This window comes from Chelonia mydas, chromosome 11 (genome assembly GCF_015237465.2).
Source record: "Chelonia mydas isolate rCheMyd1 chromosome 11, rCheMyd1.pri.v2, whole genome shotgun sequence".
Lineage (NCBI taxonomy): Eukaryota > Metazoa > Chordata > Testudines > Cheloniidae > Chelonia > Chelonia mydas.
The window spans coordinates 37,660,616-37,684,640 of record NC_051251.2 but is presented as its reverse complement, the minus strand read 5'-3'; the positions used below and the strand labels follow the sequence as shown (position 1 = coordinate 37,684,640).

The window sequence follows — 24,025 nt, the reverse complement described above, 5'->3', positions numbered from 1 at the left end:
AGGATCTCTGAGTCTATTATTCTAAGACACCTTCCCTTCCCCCCTGAATCCAAGAGACAGTAGATGTAGTGGGCCTTTCAGACAGGCAGGTGTATCTGATCTAGCCTCTGCAAGTATGCTGCCAAAATGAACCAATGCAATGGTGAGCATGGCACCTACACTTATTAGAAGGGTAGACTACCAAACCAAGAAGATCAGTTCCCCTGACGCAAGACACGTAGGCAGGAGACCAGCACCTAGAGCTCTCCTGTCATATTTCATCCTCTTCAACACCACCTCTGGTAACTTTAACCCTGACAAAATGGCCTGTACGAAATCATGATTTTGTTCTTTGTGAAAGACGTCTGCAAAGCCACAGGGCAGCTGAGATGTAGTGCTGTGTTCAGCTGCATGTTGGTGTCAATGTAAAATGGGAAGAATGACTAAAAGCATAGGAAAGCTTCCTCTCGTGATATCTGTCCAAAGTGGGCATATGCGAAGATCTTTATATGAGGATAACGACACCTGATCATCACCGCATTCTCACTGCCTAGCCTAATCAGTGCCAGGAACTGCTGGGATAATCTGTAAACATTTTACCAACAAAATCCACAAACATGGAAACCCACAGGCCTTATCTGAAGGGCAAGAAAAAATAGCTGTACAAAGAGCAAAAATGAATTTAGGGCTTCCCTATCATTTTGCTGTATCCTTCAGAATTCCACAACTTCCAAAAATTCATTGTTAAAAATTATTTTCCTAGTTTTTTCGGATGCGAAGAATAGCCATCACAATACAAATAAACATCAGCCAACCAATAGCACCCCATCCTTCCCAATTCACCTGAGAGGTGTGAAACCCAAATCCAAATCTGGAACATTGACATGCTAACATTACTGATAAAGACTAACATTTTCCCCTCTTTGTCCAACCCCCTCTGCCCTCCTGCCACAAAAAAAATTAAAATACAAAAATGAATGTTAATATAAGCAGCCACATGATACCTATGGAGTATTTTCTATTACAGTTTCCCAGGTTAAATGTGCAGCTTGGTATGTTACTGTCATGTTCTAACACGTATGCCAAGAAGGGCTTGGCCAAGTTGCAAAGCTAGCATGGGTAATAGAATCTTTACATTTGCATTTTCTGCTTTTAACTGTGAAATCTTAATAGTTCTTTGGCTTGACTTGAAATTATCTTACTATACGCGGATCAATGTTAAAGCATCATATCACCTTTTATAAAACAAACATGTTAGGTAAATACAGTACCTTTGTAATTGCAGTGAAAACTTTTTCCAGAATAGCATTAGGTTGGGCTTTCTGTGGTCCATTGGCCTGGACTTTAAGACCTAAGGCACAGGGTTTAGCTATAAACCTACAACAAAACAAAGAGGAAAGAAAATCAAATGAGATTATTTATTGCTGGATCTGTTATCAGTGACATGCCATAAATGTTAAAACATTAAAAAGAAGACATGGTCCCTGTCCTGAAATTTCTATAGTGTCACATAACTGCAATACACAGAATAATAGTTCAAATGCAAGTATGTACAGGTGTGCATCAATAGAAGAAAACATCACAGAATAAGAACGTTTTAAGGGGGGGATTTGAAGAAGGAAGGGTAACACCATCGAGTACGTGAAATGGGGAGCTGTTCAAAGCACTAGCGGGAGGCATGAAAAAAAAGACCAGAACTAAGAGTGGGAGAAGGATCATCGGAAAAGAAGAGCACACGGAAAGAGCAGAGCACCATGAGGAGACTACGGTGTGCAACAGGCATGCAAAACATAATATTTTGTCCCCCACCTTATTGCCTCATTAATTAACTAGACCCCAGGTTAGCTATGAACACAGAATTGCTTTTGTGCCCTGGATAGTCAGATACAGCTTTTATCGTCTGACAGCCTCAGACTTGCTTGACCAACACAACTCAGTAAATACCTACATAATCTACAAACATAAACGATTTAATCTAACTCAAAATGGCTTGGGGCCACTTCCTTGACAGTTTCCAATAGAAAAAGTATAACCTAAAAAAATCTTCTGCCAATGCATGGATCTTAGGCACAAATCCACAAAAGGTAAAACCCAGCCTGGCCTTAGGGAAAACAGCACCCTGGATACCCTTTCTTTTAGTTTTTGAAAAGCAGTGTGGGGCACAGGGCATGAGGACCAGCTCCTGGCCTGGAGCCTGGCTGGGCTGCACAGGGAGGAGTTTCGAAGTCTGGGGGCTCCCCTGGACATAGAGCCCTCTGACCACCTACCAGCAGGAGAGAAGGTGCACAGCCACCATCTGTGCCCGTGGGAATGGGGGGGCCCTGGGGCTGGCCCACTATCTCCGCAGGGGCAAGCCCTGCTGCCTGGACCTCCCTGCCAGGCTGGCAGCTCTGGGCGGCATTGCCCTCCCCCCACACCCCGCCCGGCTGGCCAGTGTTCCAGTCCCGGCTTGCCCACACTCACCCCTGATGTAACTGTTGACAGCCCAGGACCACCAGCTTGTGGCAGTCGTACGGCACCCACCTGATCATGTGCCTACCAGTAAAACCAATCAATAATTCTGCATAGCTTATAAATAGTTACTTTTACATAAAACCCATTTTGCATAATATAAAGATTAGCTATGTAGCTCCACAGCTAAGGAATAGGAACATTCCTTGTATTTACGATAGATTGTTCATATTAATGAGTTCCATTAATGGAGTTTCCCCTTGTACACTAAATACAATGTAGCTCATTGTTCGCTTGCCCATACATGAATTGTATGGAGATCAGCTATACCTTGTGATGTTACATGGCTCAAAGTTCATCTCCTCCTACAAGCTCAAGTCCAACTGTTAACATGCTCAGAACGACTACAATTATATATACTTCATGATGAGTGCTGCATTTCACCCAATAACATTCTTGAAAATAAAGAGGAAAATATTCCTATAGTTTTTCCATTGCTCACACAAGGCTGTTTTAAGTTATCTGGCTACAATCCAGGCAATGAAAAATGTATCCCCATGCAAAAAACTATGGTTCAAATGTAAATCACAGATCTTAGATTGTAAACTCTCCCTTAGATTGTAAACTTTTTGGAGCTGGGATCATTTGTTTGTTTTGCGTTTGTACTGCACCTAGCACGCATGGGGCCTGGTCCATGACTGGGGCGCCTATTCATTACAGTGATACAAATAATAAATAATTGAGGTGAGAGTTGTATTCCACGGCCCCTCATCAAAACCATCCAGTTCCCCAAGCTTCTAGGTACTTTGTGCTTGAATATACTGAATGATTCTCAGTTTCCCTTTAAAGACTTTTCATAATATCCTAAAAATTCAACAGAGTAACAAAAAACAGCACACTAAGTAGATAAGAAATAGCTCTGTGCTTATGCCCCTGAATATGATTGCAGCCTCTCATGAGCAAATGTGGAATTCTTATCAATATTTAAACACCATGCTAAGACTGTTTTGAGCAAAAATTGTGTTTTTCCTAAAGAGAACATAGATGATGCAAAATAAATCTCATTGCATTGATCACAGCAATGATGTTGGTTAAAGAAAACTGATTGGTTTCAGATTCTAGTTCAACCTTTAACAGGTTCACAAGTTTACAGCATGTGCCTCCTTTATTTTTTTTTTTTAAGTAAATAGACAGTGAGTCAGAAAAATATGCATTCAAAATAGGTTGTTTACATTTACAGTTTCATGGTGCTCTGAGGAACAGTTCTGTCACAAAAAATTCATATTTCATCCTGCAACATTTGCGTCTGAAAGCAAATGCTAGAGCCTGAAGTCATTTTTGGTAGGTATTCATGGACTGAAAAGAAACGCCCACTGTGATTACTTAATTTCCATATTTTATCATTTGACTTGCATTTTCTCTTATATTTATTAGTTTGGATAAAATCTGCATCAGTTGTAGGAATCATGTTCTAATCACATTGTCAGTGACTGTAGCATCAACCAGGAGAACAAGGCTACATGTAGTTTAAATACGTTGCCTTAGGATCTGATCCTTCAACAGCAAAGTCAATGGGAGTTTCACCACTGAGTTCAATGGGAGAGGAGAGTGCAGCTGTAGCTCTTCTGCTTTTTCTGCTCTTTCTCATTTTCTACTTGTAAAATATAAGTTGTATATCTACAGTGAAGTATTTATCATTTACAAGAGATATATTAGAACGGCTCCAAAGCCTTTGCCAGAGAACTCATTCAAGTCTTAACAATAGACTTGTTGGATTGCACTTGGAGGGTCAATAGCAACGGGTATCACTGAAACATCAGGCTTTCAATCTGTACGGGCACTGCCATGGTGTAGATTCCTGGGGCAGAATGCAACAACGGTGTAAACCGCTTGGAATAAATGCAGCTGCAGCCATGCTGGTAATACTTGTGCACGGTTACAAACACTTTTTGTTCTCTCTTCACTGGCAAATTTTGGACACACCCTCTGCCAATAGTATAGTTTCACCAGTGTAACAGTGATGGAAGTGCAGTTTAGTGTGGACAGGGCCCCTGCTCCGAGAAAGGACAGTGTTTAAATGCCTGGGCCTCATCTATACTATAGTTTTCACGGCTACCACAAGGGGAGCTGCACCAACAGTAGACTGTTCTAATTTTTTTCCTAGTGTGGACAAAGGCTGTGTATGTGGATCCAAGGCATTTTATAAGTTTTGCAGGTGCTCACAGCACTAAAATCCTTAATCTAGACAAATATTTAGATGGTCAGATATCAGGTCAGTTAGAGCTTTATACGTTAAAATTACTGCTGTTGATTAATCGCAGTTAACTCTTGCTATTAACTCAAAAAATGAATCATGATTAAAAAATTAATCACCATTAATCACTGTTTTAACTGCACTATAAAACAATAGAATACCAATTGAAATTTATTAAATATTTTGGATGTTTTTCTACCTGTTCATAGATATGTTTTGGGCCCCACACTACAAGAAGGATGTGGAAAAATTGGAAAAAGTCCAGTGGAGGGCAACAAAAATGATTAGGGGACTGGAACACATGACTTATGAGGAGAGGCTGAGGGAACTGAGATTGTTTAGTCTGCGGAAGAGAAGAATGAGGGGGGATTTGATAGCTGCTTTCAACTACCTGAAAGGGGGTTCTAAAGAGGATGGATCTAGACTGTTCTCAATGGTAGCAGATGACAGAACGAGGAGTAATGGTCTCAAGTTGTAGTGGGGGAGGTTTAGGTTGGATATCAGGAAAAAGTTTTTCACTAGGAGGGTGGTGAAATACTGGAATGCGTTACCTAGGGAGATGGTGGAATCTCCTTCCTTAGAAGTCTTTAAGGTCAGGCTTGACAAAGCCCTGGCTGGGATGATTTAGTTGGGGATTGGTCTTGCTTTGAGCAGGGGGTTGGACTAGATGACCTCCTGAGGTCCCTTCCAACCCTGATATTCTATTATTCTATGATATTGTATTCTGTGTTGTAATTGAAATCAAAGTATATTTTTATTACAAATATTTGCACTGTAAAAATGGTAAACAAAAAACAGTATTTTTCAATTCACCTCATACAAGTACTGTAGTGCATTCTCTTTGTGGTGAAAATACAACTTACAAATGTAGATTTTTTTTTTGTTACATAACTGCACTCAAAAACAAAACAATGTACAACTTCAGAGCCTTCCAGTCCACTCAGTTCTACTTCTTGTTCAGCCAATCGCTAAGACAAACAAGTTTGTTTACATTTACAGGAGATAACGCTGCCCTCTTCTTATTTACAATGTCACCAGAAAGTGAGAACAGGCATTTGCATGGCACTTTTGTAGCAGGTTTCAGAGTAGCAGCCGTGTTAGTCTGTATTAGCAAAAAGAAAAGGAGTACTTGTGGCACCTTTGAGACTAACAAATTTATGTGAGCATAAGCTTTCGTGAGCTACAGCTCACTTCATCGATCAAGTGAGCTATAGCTCATGAAAGCTTATGCTCACATAAATTTGTTAGTCTCTAAGGTGCCACAAATACTCCTTTTCTTTTTCCTCGTTTCTTTGTTGTTCTATCACTGTAGTCCCCATTTCCCTATTGTTTGTCTGTATAATCTCTGTCTGGTTCTGTGATTGTTTCTGTCTGCTGTATAATTAATTTTGCTGGGTGTAAACTAATTAAGGTGGTGGGATATAATTGGTTAAATAATCATGTTACAATATGTTAGGATTGGTTAGTTAAATTTCAGTAAAATGATTGGTTAAGGTATATCTAAGCTGAACTCAAGTTTTACTATATAGTCTGCAGTCAATCAGGAAGTGTGTGTGGGGTGGGGGGAAAATGGGAACAGGGAATGAGGGTGGGGAAAATTGGAATCATGTCCTGCTAAGGGCAGGAATGGGAACAGGGCCACAGGTAAGGCTCTGTGGTGTCAGAGCTGGGAAGGGGGACACTAAGGAAGGAAACTGGAATCATGCTTGCTGGAAGTTCACCCCAATAAACATCAAATTGTTTGCACCTTTGGACTTCAGGTATTGTTGCTCTCTGTTCATGGCGAGAAGGACCAGGGAAGTAAGTGGGTGAAGGAATAGAGCCCCTAAAAGTGAGCACCGTACAACGTCATATTCTGTGTTGCAACTGAAAATGAATATATTTGAAAATGTAGAAAACATACAAAAATATTTAAATAAATGGTATTCTATTATTAACAGTGCAATTAATCACGATTAATTTTTTTAAATCATTTGACAGCCCTACTTAAAACCAACAGACAGCTAATGCAGAATACAGAGCACTTGTCTAATAGAGAAACTCCATCGAGAAACCCCACTTAGCAGATGTGCACCCAGATTCTGGATGAGCCTAATTTCCCAAATGGTTTTAAGGTGCAATCCAAGTAGAGAGTCTTGCAGTATTCAAGCTCAAGGTGACAAAGGAAAGGGGAAAAAAGGTTTCATTCTCTAGCCAGACACAGATGGAATAACACCAGTGCTGACTACCACTTGTCTGATCAGCTAAATGCAGTTGAGGATATAACAAAACACATGTGGATATTTATTTCAGAAACTTCATTTCCCACCTCTAATATATGTTTTTAAAGCTTCTGTAGACATCCTCTTACTTCTTGCTAAAGATGCTACTTTTCTGAGAGGCTGGGAATCTTAGCATCTGAATTCAGAAATTATTCTAAAAACCATTTAAAATTAAAGAAATTCTTTTGATTGCCCTAAGAGAAGGCCCAAAACCAAAGGGAAAGTCAATCAGCATCCAAGCTAATTTTATAAAACCTTCAAAAGAGGCATCATTTATAAACAGAGACAAAATAGAGAAGGACTGTGGGTGGAATAAAAATAAAAAGACAGACAACTTTTTCACTTGTCAGGCTCACAAAGGAACACACTCTGAGCCTTAATTGCTGATGGCAGCATCTAGAGACATGAAACTAAGTACAAATAAAAATAAGATCATTTCAAAGGCAGATTTTCTAAACATTTGAAAAGTTATTTTTTCCCTTCACTAAAGTCTCTTGGTTGATTATACGTGCCAAAGCTGGCTTTTGACTACCTACCTCTCAGGTGAGTGAAGAAATGACATTGTACTGAGATAATGTAAATCAGATGGCAAAGTATTACTGCAGAGATTATATGACCCCAAAATGTGTTCAATCTGTAAGAGTCAAAAGCTGGCTAAAATAGCCCGAGGGAGTAAAACTTTACAAGGTGTAACTGCAGCAAGTGTCATGCTGATACGATCTTCACTGAACTCTCTGTGAGCCACTTGCAAATACTATTTTAAGATGACAGCCTTGCCAATTAATATGCTGGGGGAAAATATAGTAAAGGGCAAACAGAGTATTAGCCTAAAATTAAAAAAAGAGGAGACTAAAATTCAGTTACGCGCACTGTCCAAGACAGATATATGCTCTAGATCAGGAAATTTTCTTTAATCTTTAAAAAATAAGGGACTGAAGTAAAGGGGAAAAATACATTTCTACTGTGCTTATTATAGCCACAAAAGAAACAGGAACTAAATTAGGAATGTGTTCAGCCCCCATTACTGCAGCGTCTGAGTGCCTGACAAACTTTCATAACTTCCTTAGCAAATACGTAATTTCTATAGACTATTGGTTTCATGCCTTTTAAATTCTATAGAAAGTTTCCACAAAGGACAGCAAGACATTCTGGGAAGTTGTACAGTGTATACAGTTTGTTGCTGTCTAAATCACTCAAGGCATAGTTTGCTATTTGGCTGCTACCAAAGCATGTATGGTGAAAAGTGAGTTTGTTAAAGCTTAAAATTTCATGATTGTCTCTATCCTGGCATGCCCTCGTTTTTATTCCCCTGCTCTTGAGAAAGTCAAAGCATGTTTATGAAATTTAATAATAGATTATTAATCAAAAATTGGGGACTAAATTCATGTATTAAAAATGGTAATATGAAGGGATTCGTGCAAATCTAACAGTAGTGTTTTGCATTGCATTTTTAAATATTTCATACAACAATCCACATGTGTGCAGGAAGAGCTGGGTGAATAATTGATTTTTTATAAAAATACTTGAATAGGCTTTGGGACACAGAGTGAAAGAAAGAATCATTCTATGGTCATGTGGTTAGGGTTAAGTTCCTACAGCAACGAGTATTTAAATTATTACAAAGTAAAACAGCCTCAATAGAGAGATTAAGAAACAGGAGTGCCATAAGCCCCTAGAAGTGGGGGAGCCCCCAGCGCCCAAATCATGGTCCTGCCCTCGCTCCGCCTCTTCCCGCTGAGGCCCCACCCCCGCTCACTCCTCTCCCCCCCACTCGTTGCTCACCCTTAAGGCAGGTAAAAAGTAAGAGGGCATATCCCTCCCACGTTTTAAAATGATGGAGCCATGGCCCCCTTCCCCCGCGGTCCAGCACCGCTGTTAAGAAAGCCCTAACTGAGAATAACCTACAACCTAGTGGTTGGGGCACTCCAAGTTCGAATCCCTGCACAACACAAAGAGGAGTGGGAAACTGAACACAGGTCTCATACATCCAAGTGAGTGCCAGAACTATCGGGCTAAATGTCACAAGGTAGGCAGTATTGTCTCCTCCTTCTCCAGGCATGTTGTGACTCTAACCAATACAAAAAAAAATTGGTTGAAATCTATTTGGCAAATTCATGAATAGCTTTGAATCAACCGAAACTGTGTTTTTCAACAAATACACTATTCATCCAAAAATTTTCACCCAGCTGCGTGTGCACATGTAACTCATGTGCATTTGGAGCATCTAGTGAAATTTAAGAGATTTTTTTACTGCAGTGTTTTTCTACGCAAAAAAAGTCAAGGAATTCACACTGTACCTCTCTCACTTTTGCCTCCATTGCAGTATTATGCCCTGTTTTCCAAGGTTAAAATGTTTATAAAGTTTAATCAGTGGTGTCCTAAATTTGTGTGGTCAGCTACCTTTGGAAAAAGAAAAAAAAAAACTTTATCAGTGATCTGCATGTCATCACTATGTTCTTTGTGATAAAACTTTAACCTGTATGCCTAAACCAAACTTCAGAGTTCAAGCTTAAAAATTCTAATGCCAGTATGAAATGCCAGTGTTTTCCCAAATGAATGTATTCTGCTATGTCACCATTCAGTGAAGGCGATTCTGCCACTTTACAATTGCTGTGTGGCACCTTCCTCCACAAGTACAGTAAAACCTCAGAGTTATGAACACCAGAGTTATGAACTACCGTTCAACCACACACCTCGTTGGGAACCAGAAGTATGCAATCAGGCAGCAGAGACCAAAAAAACCAAATACTGTCCAGTACAATACTGTGTTAAACGTAAACTACTAAAAAAATGGGAAAATTTTAAAAAAGATTTGACAAGGTAAGGAAACGGTTTCTATGCTTCTTTCATTTAAATTAAGATGGCTAAAAGCAGCATTTTTCTTCTGCACAGTAAAGTTTCAAAGCTATATTAAGTCAATATTTCAAAAGTTGTAAACTTTTGAAAGAACCACCATAACATTTTGTTCAGAGTTACGAACAACCTCCATTCCCGAGGTGTTTGTATCTCTGAGGTTCTACTATAATACCAATAAGTCAGTGGGACTACTCAGAGTCAGGTACAATGCATTGCGAATAAGACATCAGAATCTAGCCCACTCATTCCCTTCTTTTAATCCTGTGAGTCCAAGGTAATTGCAAGCCAAATTCTCAATTCAATTAATGTCAGTGAAGTTGCACTAGGGTAAATGAAAGAAGAATTTGGCCCACTATGTACCAAACTAAGCCTCAGACGAGAATGGAGGTGAAACCACGTTTAAACCAAGTCCAGACCACAAATTCTAACTTTGTTTTAAAAAGCAGTCTGGCTCAGTCACAGTAGCCAGCCGAACTGTTTTTACTATCAGTTCGGATAATGCAGACCTGAGCTCAGTGTACAGTGTCTGAATGGGCAGCGCTCAGCCTCTGCATTCCAAAATTATTTTGCACTCAGTTTAAATATGTCAAGTATTTTACAGATACCGTATAATGCCTAAAGGCGGCCCCAGCTTGCACTTTGACTCCTATGTAGGTGACATCTCATAGCTATTTACCATAGTACCAAAAAAGCTTTACAGAATGCAGGAAATAGAAGGTACATAAAGTGACTCTGAATAGGTCACATACTCCTAATGAAACAGCAACATTAGTATCTACTGTACACTGAACCCAGTTCTGTTCTTATACACACCCGGAATACCTGCAGCAAAATTAGGCTCTTCACTAGATAGTGAACATGGGGAAATATTTCCCCAGAAGAAAATAAACAGAATTGCATTTGATTAACTTCATTTTTCAATAACTCTCTCTCATTTTTGATCTCCTTCTTGCACTTTAAAATTGCTGAGCTAGAGGAATGAAGTTTTGGTTTTGAGAAGGGGAGAAAGAAGTAGAAGGAAGGAGGGAAGCGATTTCTCTCTCTTCTTTATCCTTGTTCATTGCTGCTCTGGAAGGAGCTAAATAAATATCACTTTCCCTTCACAGACTGTAACAGCCACAATGCTTGTCAACAGACAGCAACCCTGCCGTCTGTACTCTGGCAAAGCTCCCCCTGAATTCACTGAAAGCTTTGCCTGAATAAAAATTGGAGAATTGGACCCTTAAATAACAGATGCCATAACCACCATTTGTATTCTGAAAGCTGCTTTTCCACACTCTTATGATTACAGTGCATGTCACGATGATAAACATCCCTCCTGGTGAGCTGGAGAGATATCTCTAAAAAGTTATTCTGCAGAAATATGAATGGACCAGTTCCTTTGCTGATGTAAACTGGTATAGCTGCACTAACTTGTCTACACCACTGAGAATCTCACCCAATGTCACTGCACAAAGAACAAGGTTTTGTTTTTAAAAGCAAACAGGTATGCCTCACCATAAGGATATGATTGGTTTATGTGAATCTCTCTCATTTCCTTCTATGGGTAACAGTGATCCTTATTAGTTGCTCTAACCCCTCTTATCTTAGTGCCACTAATCGCCACAAATTACATGATTTGAATCCCAGAGTTAACTAGAAATGTTCATATTGACCTTCATAATCCTTTGATACTGATGTTCATTAGCAGTAGCGAAATCTATATTTAGCAAATAATTTTATATAATCAAATGAGGGAAGGCATGGGGAAGAAATATCCTGACTCTGCCAGTATGATTCTCTGTAACGTATTAAAGTACAGATTCATCTGTTGATGGGGCTTAAAGGTTGTCAAATAAAATGAATCTGACTTTATGGAGCACTTGTTCTTCCAATGCCTGTACATAATACCCATAAAACTTCCGTTACAAAATGTGACTTGTGGCAGAGAGATATTTTATTGTGGGATCACAAAAATTAAGATCCTATCTTGCAGTACAACCTCCATTTCAGACCTTCCAAGAGCTATAAATGATTTCACCACCTGACAATCTACTCATATTTAAACAATTTAGCAAATATGGGGTTATTGATTAGACTGTTTATGCAATTCACCTCGGTCGGAGCCCTGCATAAAACAAATACTATGTATTGTTAATTGCTCTGCAGTACATACAATTCATCTGCTGCCAGGAGAGGTCCAATTATGCCAGTAATTTCATTCAACAAAGATATATTTTAATGGGATTTTCAGGTACTGTAACACTTTCCTCCAACTTTCTGTAGGCGGGACACATGGCCAGTTTTCACCTACAGATCTTCCATTTGACTCCATATATGGTTTTTTCCCTGTACTTGCAACTAGTGGATTCCCAGATAGTACAAGGTACAACTCTTCCAGACCACATTTAGGGCAAATGTACTGCCTAACTACCCAACTCTATTGTTAGACAGCACGTCAGGTTGGCTTCTTTCAATTCAAAACTCACACACCAAAGCGTCTCTTTAATTAAACTGAATGTAAAGCTTCCTATTGTTGTACTTATTGTTCTATATTGTTCTTGTTGAAAAACATATCCAAGTTCCATAAGATTAGTATTTCTTTAAAAAAAGGGATGCGACAGAAGAGAAGGAAGAAAAAAAGTGCTCAAAACCAGGACAAAGAGCTGGGCATATTTCTTGGGTTTCTCTAGTTACAATAAGGAAATGAGGAATTCCTTCATTATCAAATTTATGCACTTTAAATGTGAGTGGCACACTGTAAAGCTCTCCTGTAGCAGCTTGATATAGTGCTTCTACAATTAAAAAAAAATCCGTAGCCACCTGTGGTCACTGTTCTGTACACCATGGCCTTTTTTGAGTTTATCAGCAACAGTAAAGACAGAGGTTAGATCCTCCTACTCCTAAGGTACTAAAAAATGATCTTGGACTTTTTAGCAGTATAGGGTCTATGACAATTATACTGTTTGCATTCTGTCCAGTAGAAGGCAATGGTACAATATTGCACAGCTCTGTTAATGTAATGTACATTATACAAACATTTTATTCAAAAAATTCACATAGTTTATATAAATGTGGAATGAAGTAATTTGAAAAATAAAACAACTTTAAAAGAAACTGACAATATTACAGGTTTCAGAGTAGCAGCCGTGTTAGTCTGTATCCGCAAAAAGAAAAGGAGGACTTGTGGCACCTTACAGACTAACAAATTTATTTGAGCAAAAGCTTTTGTGAGCTACAGCTCACTTCATCGGATGCATGCAGTGGAAAATACAGTGGGAAGATTTTATATACACAGAGAACATGAAACAATGGGTGTTACGGTACACACTGTAATGAGAGTGATCAGGTAAGGTGAGCTATTACCAGCGGGGGAGGAGGACAAAACCTTTTGTAGTGATAATCAAGGTGGGCCATTTCCAGCAGTTGACAAGAACGTGTGAGGAACAGTGTGGGGGGGGGGGGATAGTTTTACTTTGTGTCATGACACATCCACTCCCAGTCTTTATTCAAGCCTAATGTAATGGTGTCCAGTTTGCAAATTAATTCCAATTCAGCAGTCTCTCGTTGGAGTCTGTTACAAAGACCCCAACCCCAAGATTTTTACATAGGAAAGTTGCGACCATCCTTTCTCCAGTTTAACTATGGAGTAAACAGACTCCAACGAGAGACTGGTGAATTGGAATTAATTTGCAAACTGGACACCATTACATTAGGCTTGAATACAGACTGGGAGTTGCTGTGTCATGACACAAAGTAAAACTATTTCCCCATGGTTATTCCCCCCCCTCCCCACTGTTCCTCACACGATCTTGTCAACTGCTGGAAATGGCCCACCTTGATTATCAATCACTACAAAAGGTTGTTGGTTTTTTTGTTTTTTTCTTTCCTCTCTCTCTCCTGCTGGTAATAGCTCACCTTACCTGATCACTCTCGTTACAGTGTGTACGGTAACGCCCATTGTTTCATGTTCTCTGTGTATATAAAATCTCCCCACTGTATTTTCCACTGCATGCATCCGATGAAGTGAGCTGTAGCTCACAAAAGCTTTTGCTCAAATAAATTTGTTAGTCTGTAAGGTGCCACAAGTACTCCTTTTCTTTTTGACAATATTAGTTGACCAACTGTACATGTTATCCAGTTTACAGCAAGGGGTTTTCTTTAAACAACCCAAAATTATTGTTAATTACTCGACTCATCTGGAAGGTTATACCTTTTTCACTGTACATGTCCTGCTCATACCCTCATCCATTTAACCAGAAATCTATTGTTTTTATTCTATGGCACAAGACACCAACCCCAAGATTTTTACATAGGAAAGTTGTGACCATCCTTTCTCCATTTTAACTATGGAGTAAACCAAAGACATGCAGGACATTAAGAAAGAGTCCCAAAAATGAAGGAGCAACCAACTTCTTTTTCAGCCTGAGATATGAGATGGAAAGTCTACTGTAAATTAATTAGCGCACTATTTTTCAGTGCCCAAAGACAACACAGTAGCTATTGTTTAGCTCTATTGTATTTCCAGCCACAGACTGCAACAAAAACCATCCACTGAATTAGTGTTCAATTAATGTTACAATGGGTTTGGTACCAGATTATACATGTAAAAAATCTAACCCCATATTAGACTCTTAACACATGAAAAATCATCTTAAATATATAAAATGTTAATCCTGTGTTTATCATTAGTAAGTCTACCATAAGAGTCACAATCATAATGCAGAAGTCTCAACGGAGAGAGATAAACAGACCCAGGAAAACAGCAGCAATTGGCAGCATATACATTTGGATTTTTTTTTAAAACAGACTGCTCCTAAAAAATGATAAAACCATAATTCCATTTACAGACAATATGCTTTGAGTGTTGCTCCGTATGGCAGGAAGGTTTCTGAATGTTGTTCAATTTTTAATTTAAACCTTTCAATTTAACTAGACCGAGACAAGTGACCTATCTGCTCTGTGACCTTGAGACATCTCCCAGGAGCTCAGAGATGTGAATTATTTTCAGTTTCTGACCTATTCGTGTGATTTCTTAGTCTCACATGAACTTTTTTTCATCTCTCCTTCCTGTCTTGCTAAAGTAATGACACTTTTTTTTGTCTAGCTATACTGCATTTCAGTGGCTAACACTTCATTCCTCTAATAAAAGTATCTTCCCATAAAACACAGCCCTACTATATCAATACTGGGTAACACCCTCTTTTACCCCATATGTGTTAAACACAGAGGGCTTGATTCTCCCATCAGTTACACCAATCAGACCAGTACATTGCTGAGGTTTTTATGCAATGCATTTTTTGAACACAGTTGGAACCACTGCATCTTGACTAACTCCTACTAATAAGGGACTCCTTGCTCTTCGTTACGGGCCAAATCCTCTCAGCAGAGCCCACAGCCTGAAAAACAGGCTTGTGCTGCCAGGTAAATGCCTGAGCCCAACGTGAAGTAGCCAGCATGGAATCACTCCAAGGCTGCTACTGCAGGCTTCAGGAAGGAACAGGAACCCAGCCTACTGCTCCCCCAATGCAGAGTTTGGGGCCAGTGAATCCATGCTATGCATAAATACACGGGGCATGGCCCAGGTTTGCAGCATGCACTGCTTATTAAGTCCCCAAGCACACTGAGAACATGGTATTTCCATGGTCGTTGGGCCTTTTACACCCTTTGAAAAGGCCAGTGGATTTTGCATTCTGCAGATGCATTAGGAGAATTTGTTTGAGTCTTCCCCGAAATGCATCGACCTCCTCCGCTGTGTAGTGAACGGTGGCTAATACAAGGACCAAAGACCAGCAAGGACCAAACAAACACCAAAGTCACAAGCCCTTAACACCCTGCACTATGGGAGTAACTCTACTGGTGATTAGCAAGTTAAAAGGCTGCAAAAGTTGCTAAGGCCAACCAATAAAGGAAGACCTAACACAAATTAAGCCACTGTATTACAACTAAACAACCCTGTGTAAAATGGACCCTTTGTTAAACCTCTGATTATTTTCTATACAGGGTTTGTTTTCCTGAAGAGTAAGGAGAAAAAAAGTACATATGGGAAAGCAGCACCCCTCTCTACTGCTATTTTGAAAAGACATATTGTCCTTTCCAGAGATGGATCGAACAGATTTTCTCTCCTCACTTGTATTCAGCTCTTTAAAGGGCAGACTGCTTTCAGGGATATGTAATTGATGATATTCTGACTTGTCAGGATGTTTTGTTTTATAAAACAATCTGTTCCATGCAACTAACAAGGGCACATCTATCTAAATTACTCTAGCTTCCCAGATGAGCCAAGAGCAGAGGCGGCTTGTTTCTGAACAGATATTTAAGATTGGAAGTTTTTCTGAAAGATCTGCTCTAGGAATTATTTTGAGGAAGTTCTATGGCCTGTGCTACACAGGGGGTCAGACAAGATCAGGGGTCCCCAATGCGTTGCCCATTTTTGTGCACCTGCAGGACACCCCGCCACCAAAATGCCACCGAGAAGCGTTGCCGTTTCTCGGCAGCATTTCGGCAGCGGCACTTCTTCCCGCTGCCGCTTTTCGGCGGCGGGGTGTCAGGTGCGCGCCACAGTCTTCTGGGAATAGCAATATGCTATTCCCACAAGAAAGGTTGGGGACCACTGGACTAGATGATCACAATGGTCCCTTCTGGCCTTGGAACCTATGAAAGATACCTACGACCTACACAGCGATTTTTTTTTTTGTAGCCGACACATTTAATTCAATAGGTTCCAACTTGAAAATGTTTCAAAACGTGTGGTTTTGTTTGTTTTTTTTAAAATGTGAACAATGAAACAGACCCATTCATCAGGACACTTCATGAGACAAAAACTTAGCAGTAACCTAAGCCCACTGACTTCATTCGAGTTGTGCCTGCTTATCCAGTTTTAAATCTGGTGCATGTTTTAATGCTCTCTACTTTGGTATAAACATCAGGTAGTACCTGTACCCCACTGTAGCTCAGGTGCGAGCCCTAGCCTGGTTAACTCAACCTTCACCACTCAGAGAGATACGCTGCGTTCCTTGCAGTTTACTATGTGTATTGGCGAGCAGGATGCAACTTTTGCATGCGATATTTAGAAACCATGGGTCTGTCTGTCTACTCGGAACAAACAATAAGGATCCCAGCACACAATTCACACAGCACAATTCACAATTGCCCCCATGTTCTTATGCAGAATGCAGTATGTCCATCACATGACTGGTGCTGACTTGCGGGACGTCCTGCCCACCCCAGGAATGGCACTAGTTCAGTGAGGCATGAAGTGATTCCTGCATACACACATTTTGGGAAGGGCTTTGAGATCCTTCAGAATGAAGAAGTTAAGGGGCACATCCTTTCTCTACCGCCATGGATTCTGAGGGCCCTACCTGTGGCAGACCCAAGGCTGTCCTGCTGCGCAGAGGGGGAAAAATCCAGAGATGAACAGAACAAAGATGTACTCCCCACAGTGAGTGCCAACCACTCTCCCATTTAGGGGCAGGACATGGGGTTAGAGATGGGGACTCTGGGGGGTGGGGGTAATCAGCAGCTCCAATGGCTACTGCAATCCTGCGAATGTAGCTGTGGCAGTGGCCAAGCTCAGCTGCCACCCTGCCAGGGAAAAGGATTCCTCTTTCCATCTACAGTTGTACCCAGCACACAGCCTGGTTACTTAGGTTCTGCACTGGGCTTTGGATTTGGAACTAACAATTTAGATATTGTGTTTTAGGTTTTAATATTTGGAAAACGTACATCCTTTTCTCTGAAATTAGTCACCAGTTCGGTGCACTGCTGCATGACTGCAGTCTGCCTCTTTCATACAGAATGAGAGAGGAGCATGGCAGTGCGCTGGAGGGGGCACCCATGAACCCCTGGGGACAATTCTCCACCAGCACTCTGAAGGCAAGCTTGGGCTCATTCCTCTGCCTCTGACTGAGTTTTCCATTCTCTGGTCTCTAAACCATCTCCATCACAGAGGAGGTCCCTAAGGTTCTTACCAAGACTTCTGGAGAGCAAAATTTGTTTGGACTTTGAATGGACAAGCTTGCATCAAATGGCAGGTATCTTACATAAGTTTCCCAAGCCAGTTACTCCACTGCACCCCAACAACGTCTTCACCGCACATCCTTCCATTCAAATGCAAGCTGAACACTGTGCTATTATTCCATATATACTGTATAAAGTACAGGGACAATGTATAAGCATCTTGAGCAAAATGCATCTTAGTGCCTTTGTTTGAGGAGTGATGTTTCCTCCCTCCTTGGTCACGGTTATAATAAAGCATGTGTGCTTCAACGGGGAACAGCGGAGTCCTTCTCCACGAGCACTTACACTAGGGCTGATGGAAAAACAACAATTCCATTTTACAAAATATTTGCAGGTTTTGAAATTTGTTTTCAATCTACATAGGAACAAAAACTAGGTGTTTCAAAATGTGAAATATGAGAGCAAGACTCATTTCTCTCTCCCGTTCTCACCAGAAATGCTATCCTGAACCTCAAAACCATTCCCGACAACACTTCATTGAAATTGATGCATTTCCACAGAACATTTCAATTTTGACTAAATGCGATTTTCCAGTGGAAAAGTGTTCCATCAGAAAATTTCTGACCAGCTCTAACTTATGCCTCTGCTTATAAAGGCTGGTGGGGGGAGGAGGGAGAGGATATATTTTGTGGGAGTCCTCTCAAAATATTGATAGCACAGCACATTCCTGAAAGGATACTTCACTTTTTATTTAGCAAACACAAGTGTTTCACCTAAGGGTGAGACCCTCAAGGGAGGAAAAAAAACCCTTGTTAGTCAATGGGAGTTTCTCCTGAAAAGAAGGAAAGTAGAAGTAGGCTCAATATAAGCCACATGCATAGTAATTAGCACCTGCAACGAAAAAGCTGAACTGTTAGAATTTCAGAGGCTCATTCCCTACATGAAGGTTTGCACTATCAAGGAGATCCGGGGCAGTGTGCCGCACAAACATTAGTTTCTTTTCTGTTGTTAATAAAAGCTCAATTTTGTAAGCTGTAGGAAGGGAAAATATGCTCATCTAAAGTTCTGATGCAAAACTGGCATGATTAATTAAAGACAAAAATTTACAAGGAACTAACGATCATTGGACACATTGCCCCAGAAGCTTGTCAGGGTACAGATCATTGTATTGATAGAAGCATGGAGTCCACTGATACTTGCTAGCAAATAATGGTCTGATTCTACTTCCACTCTAATAAGAAAGACAGCCCCCTTCTAAAAGATTCTAGAGAAAATCCCTTCAGAACACCAGACCTCCACCCACAGCAGCAGCTCATTGCAGTAGTTTCTCACCTTCATCTGTGATGTCATGGTTTTCTCTCAGGCACTTTTTTGCATTTCACAATAAAGTTTTCAGTACTGTAATTTTTGTAATTCCACATGCAGATGCCATCAAGAGATGTGTCAGCTGGATTTCAGTGGATGGGCTCGATTTGGTGAGGAGCCAGTCAAGTGAGATGAGTTCTTTATTTGATTTTGATATAGTTTTGGTGGTACAAGGGAGAAAATCCCATGACAGACTGGCAATTCTCCCACAAGTTCTGCTCAGACTCATAGAAACCTTCACAAACAAGGTCAGCATCCAGACTACTGCACTGGGCAGCACAGCATGGGGAGGAGGTGACTAGCCCTCTGCGGAGAAAGAAGTGGTTCGGGACTATTTAGAAAAGCTGGACAAGCACAAGTCCATGGGGCAGGATGCGCTGCATCTGAGAGTGCTAAAGGAGTTGGCAGATGGGATTGCAGAGCCATTGGCCATTATCTTTGAAAACTCATGGCGATCGGGGGAGGTCCCGGATGACTGGAAAAAGGCTCATGTAGTGCCCATCTTCAAAAAAGGGAAGGAGGAGGATCCTGGGAACTACAGGCCAGTCAGCCTCACCTCAGTCCCTGGAAAAATCATGGAGCAGGTCCTCAAGGAATCAATTCTGAAGCACTTAGAGGAGAGGAAAGTGATCAGGAACTGTCAGCATGGCTTCACCAAGGGCAAGTCATGCCTGACTAATCTAATTGCCTTCTATGACGAGATAACTGGCTCTGTGGATGAGGGGAAAGCAGTGGACGTGTTGTTCCTTGACTTTAGCAAAGCTTTTGACACGGTCTCCCACAGTATTCTTGCCAGCAAGGTAAAGTAGTATGGGCTGGATGAATGGACTATAAGGTAGATAGAAAGCTGGCTAGATTGTCGGGCTCAACGGGTAGTGAACAATGGCTCCATGTCTAGTTGGGGCACTCCACTTCATACTGGTGGCCAAGAGTCGGTCCTCGGGCCAGTTTTGTTCAATATCTTCATTAATGATCTGGAGGATGGTATGGATTGCACCCTCAGAAAGTTTGCAGATGACAGTAAACTGGGAGGAGAGGTAGATACGCTGGAGGGTAGGGATAGGATACAGAGGGACCTAGACAAATTGGAGGATTGGGCCAAAAGAAATCTGATGAGGTTCAACAAGGACAAGTGCAGAGTCCTGCACTTAGGACAGAAGAATCCCATGTACCGCTACAGACTAGGGACCGAATAGCTAGGCAGCAGTTCTGCAGAAAAGGACCTAGGGGTTACAGTGGACGAGAAGCTGGATATGAGTCAACAGTATGCCCTTGTTGCCAAGAAGGCCAACGGCATTTTGGGATGTATAAGTAGGGGCATTGCCAGCAGACTGAGGGACGTGATCGTTCCCCTCTATTCGACATTGGTGAGGCCTCATCTGGAGTACTCTGTCCAGTTTTGGGCCCCACACTACAAGAAGGATGTGGAAAAATTGGAAAGAGTCCAGCGGAGGGCAACAAAAATGATTAGGGGACTGGAACACATGACTTATGAGGAGCGGCTGAGGGAACTGGGATTGTTTAGTCTGCGGAAGAGAAGAATGAGGGGGGATTTGATAGCTGCTTTCAACTACCTGAAAGGGGGTTCCAAAGAGGATGGATCTAGACTGTTCTCAGTGGTAGCGGATGACAGAACGAGGAGTAATGGTCTCAAGTTGCAGTGGGGGAGGTTTAGGTTGGATATTAGGAACAACTTTTTCACTAGGAGGGTGGTGAAATACTGGAATGCGTTACCTAGGGAGGTGGTGGAATCTCCTTCCTTAGAAGTTTTTAAGGTCAGGCTTGACAAAGCACTGGCTGGGATGATTTAGTTGGGGATTGGTCTTGCTTTGAGCAGGGGGTTGGACTAGATGACCTCCTGGGGTCCCTACCAACCCTGATATTCTATGATTCTAAGGAAAACTTCAGTTAAAATGCAAGCACCATTTCTGTTCAGTGTGTCCTGATGAAAATTTTTCTGGGCAGAACTTAAAGCTTTCCAAAATAGCAATAGAACACTCACCATGGAGCAGGAGATATTTAGCAGGACTGATCTCTGTATCTGTTGTCACCACTCTCTGCCAGTGTCACTCCTTCATGGTAAGGACATGGAATGCACTTTTGCTTCAAAAATTCTTTGTTTTTCCTGCTTTTGCAGTACAACTGAGCCAGTTACTTTTACCTCCAAAAGGCGAACTTAGACGCCACGGACAGATGCAGAGCTCTGGAAAATATTTTGCTTGTTTTTTTAATAGTGGCATCTGTGCATCAGCCATCTTCTTGCAGGAGCAAACTTTCCATCATGGTCTTTTGCCTACTGCCAGTTTTGCAGCGCTTGCCATGCTAGAATTGGAGTTGCTGGTATGCCAGATGCAAAGCCAGCATTTGCTGCAGCAATGATTCATCCTCCCTGTACATCACTTCCTTACACTTGCACTGAAGAAGATTTGCATCCTCATTATATGCAGTGTGATTTACTTTCTTTTCACTGCACAGGTAATAACTCCCACTAATGCTAAAGAAATTACACAAGCACATTAAAAGGGAGAATATTTTCCTTGCTTTGGAGGTGGCTTAGCCTGAAGGCCCTGGAATAGTTCTAATTACTGGAATAAATGGCATTATCATCAAATATATCTGTATCCAAACTTTTAACAGATAACGACTCACTATCACAAAGGCTTTCTACAGAAGCCCAGTAAACAAATGCAGAATTATCAGAGTGCAGTGTCTGCACAAATAAATGAAAGCATCTCCAGATTAGTGCACTAAGTGGCTCATTTGGCCTCCTGTCCATTTCAATAGGCCTTGGATCAGGCCTCAAAGCAGAAATCCTCCTCTTGGATATTCTACACCAGGGGTCTCAAACTCAATTTACCTTAGGGCCAGTGCCAGTCCTCAAATCCTCCCAGCAGGCCAATAATGTCACTCATGCAGCCCAAAACTCTGCCCCTCCAAACTCCGCCCCCCACCTGCCTAACGCTCTGGGAGGGAGTTTGGGTGGGGGAGGAGGTCTGGGGTGCAGGCTCTGGGATGGAGTTTGGGTACTGGGTGCAGGCTCTGGGCTGGGGTAGAGGGTAGAGGTGCAGGAGGAGCGGGTGGGGTTGCAGCTCTGGGAGGGAGGAGGGGTGCAGGTTCTGGGAGGGAGTTTCGGGGCAGAAGCGGGTGTGTGGGAAGGGGGAGAGGGGTGCAGGCTCTAGGAGGGGGTTGGGTAGGGTGAGCAGATGTCCCGATTTTATAGGGACAGTCCTGATTTTTGGGTCTTTTTCTTATAAAGGCTCCTATTACCCCTTACCCCATCCCAATTTTTCACACTTGCTGTCTGGTCACCCTATGGTCAGGGGGTGTGGCGCCTACCTGGGGCTCCACGGTGGGGTGGCCCGGGGAGCCTCCAACCACTGCTGCCCCCAGGCACCGCCCTGCAGCTTCCCATTGGCCGCAGGGGTGCTCGGGGCAGGGGCAGCGTGCGGAGGCACAGCCCTACCCCGGGCTGCAGGGTGGGGTCAGCAGACACGTGGAGTGAGCAGGCAGACGCCGCTCAGCTCCACTGCTCTCCCGGGGCCCTGGGCCATTGTAAATTGCCTGTGGGAGGGGAACGCCTGGGGGTGGGAGGTGGAGCCAAGGGAGAGACCCGGCCCCAAAATTGCTGGAGCCCTGCAGGCCACATTGGGGAGGTTCGTGAGCCACAGATGGCCCGTGGGCCGGGAGCTTGAGACCTCTGTGCTATACAGTACTCTCAACGAAGCCAGGAGCAGCGTGGGGCTGAAGGCAGCGGCCCCTTGCCCCGAAGCCAGGAGCAGCGCAGGGTTAAAGCCAGCGCCGCGCCCTCCCCTTGCCAGGAGCGGCGCGGGGCTAACGCTGGCAGCCCCCCCCACCCCAGCCGGGAGCGGCGTGGGGCTAAAGGCAGTGGCCCCACACCCCAGGCGAGAGCAGCGCAGGGCTGATACCAGCACCCCGAAAGCTGGCAGCGGTGTGGGGCTGAAGCTGGCAAACTCCTCCCCCCCTTGCCAGGAGCAGCAGGGGAGCTGAAGCTGGGAGCAGCACTGGGAACCCCCATACACCTGTACACAGCCCCTAGCTACTCCCTGCCTGCACCCTGAGCGGTTTTCAAACTTTTTGAACCGAGTGCCCCCACTGAGTTATATTTTTTGGTTGCATCCCCCCAACAGCCCAAACTAGAGTTGCCAAGTTTCTAACTGCATAAAACCGAACACCCTAGTCCCGCCCCCTGCCATGCCCCTTCCCTGAGGCCCCACCCACCGCTCACTACATTCTCCCTCCCTCGGTGGCTCGCTCTCCCCCACCCTCACTCACTTTCACTGGGCTGGGGCTGGGGCAGGGCTCCAGGCTGTCTTCCTGTCCTGTCCTGACACGGCGTTACATGCGTGCCAAAAGCAGCCAGCAGGTCTGGCGTTAGTAGGCCGGGTGGGAAGGGGGGAAATGGAGGAGGCGCCGCACGTGCTGCTCTTGCCCGCAGGCAATGCCCCCCCCCCCCCCCCAGCTTCCACTGGCCGGAAGCCAACCAATGGGAGTGCGGAGCCGGTGCTCAGGGTGGAGGCAGCGCACGGAGCCCTGTGGCCCCTCTGCCTAGGAACAGGACCTGCTGGCAGCTTCCAGGGTGTAGCGCAATGCCCCAGGACAGGTAGGGACTAGCCTGCCTTAGTGCTGCAACACTGCAGTGCTGACCGGAGCTGCCAGGGTCCCTTTTCGACCGGGTGTTACAGTTGAAAACCCGGACACCTGGTCACCCTAGCCCAGACAGGCTGGGTGGCCTCCTCAGAGAGTAAGGGGGTGGAGGTGGCGCTCCCTCCCTGGACCCCTCTGTACGGAGCTGGCTTGAGCCCCACCAGCTCTTGCCCCCCCCCAAAAAGAAGTAAAACTATACCTATGTCCAAGGGTCCCCCCCCAGTCCGGAGCCCCGAGTTACCTGCCCCCGCTG

At 43.0% G+C, this 24,025-nt stretch overlaps 1 protein-coding gene across 2 annotated transcripts in view; it reads right to left on the bottom strand.

Moving 5' to 3' along the window:
• Positions 1-24,025, bottom strand: part of CERS6 (ceramide synthase 6) — a 214,792-nt gene that overhangs the window by 139,933 nt on the left and 50,834 nt on the right. For both annotated transcript variants that reach the window (XM_037912354.2, XM_007056603.4), the window contains exon 2: positions 1,251-1,356. In XM_037912354.2, the coding sequence (XP_037768282.1) occupies positions 1,251-1,356 (106 nt within the window). The remainder of the gene's footprint in view (positions 1-1,250; positions 1,357-24,025) is intronic.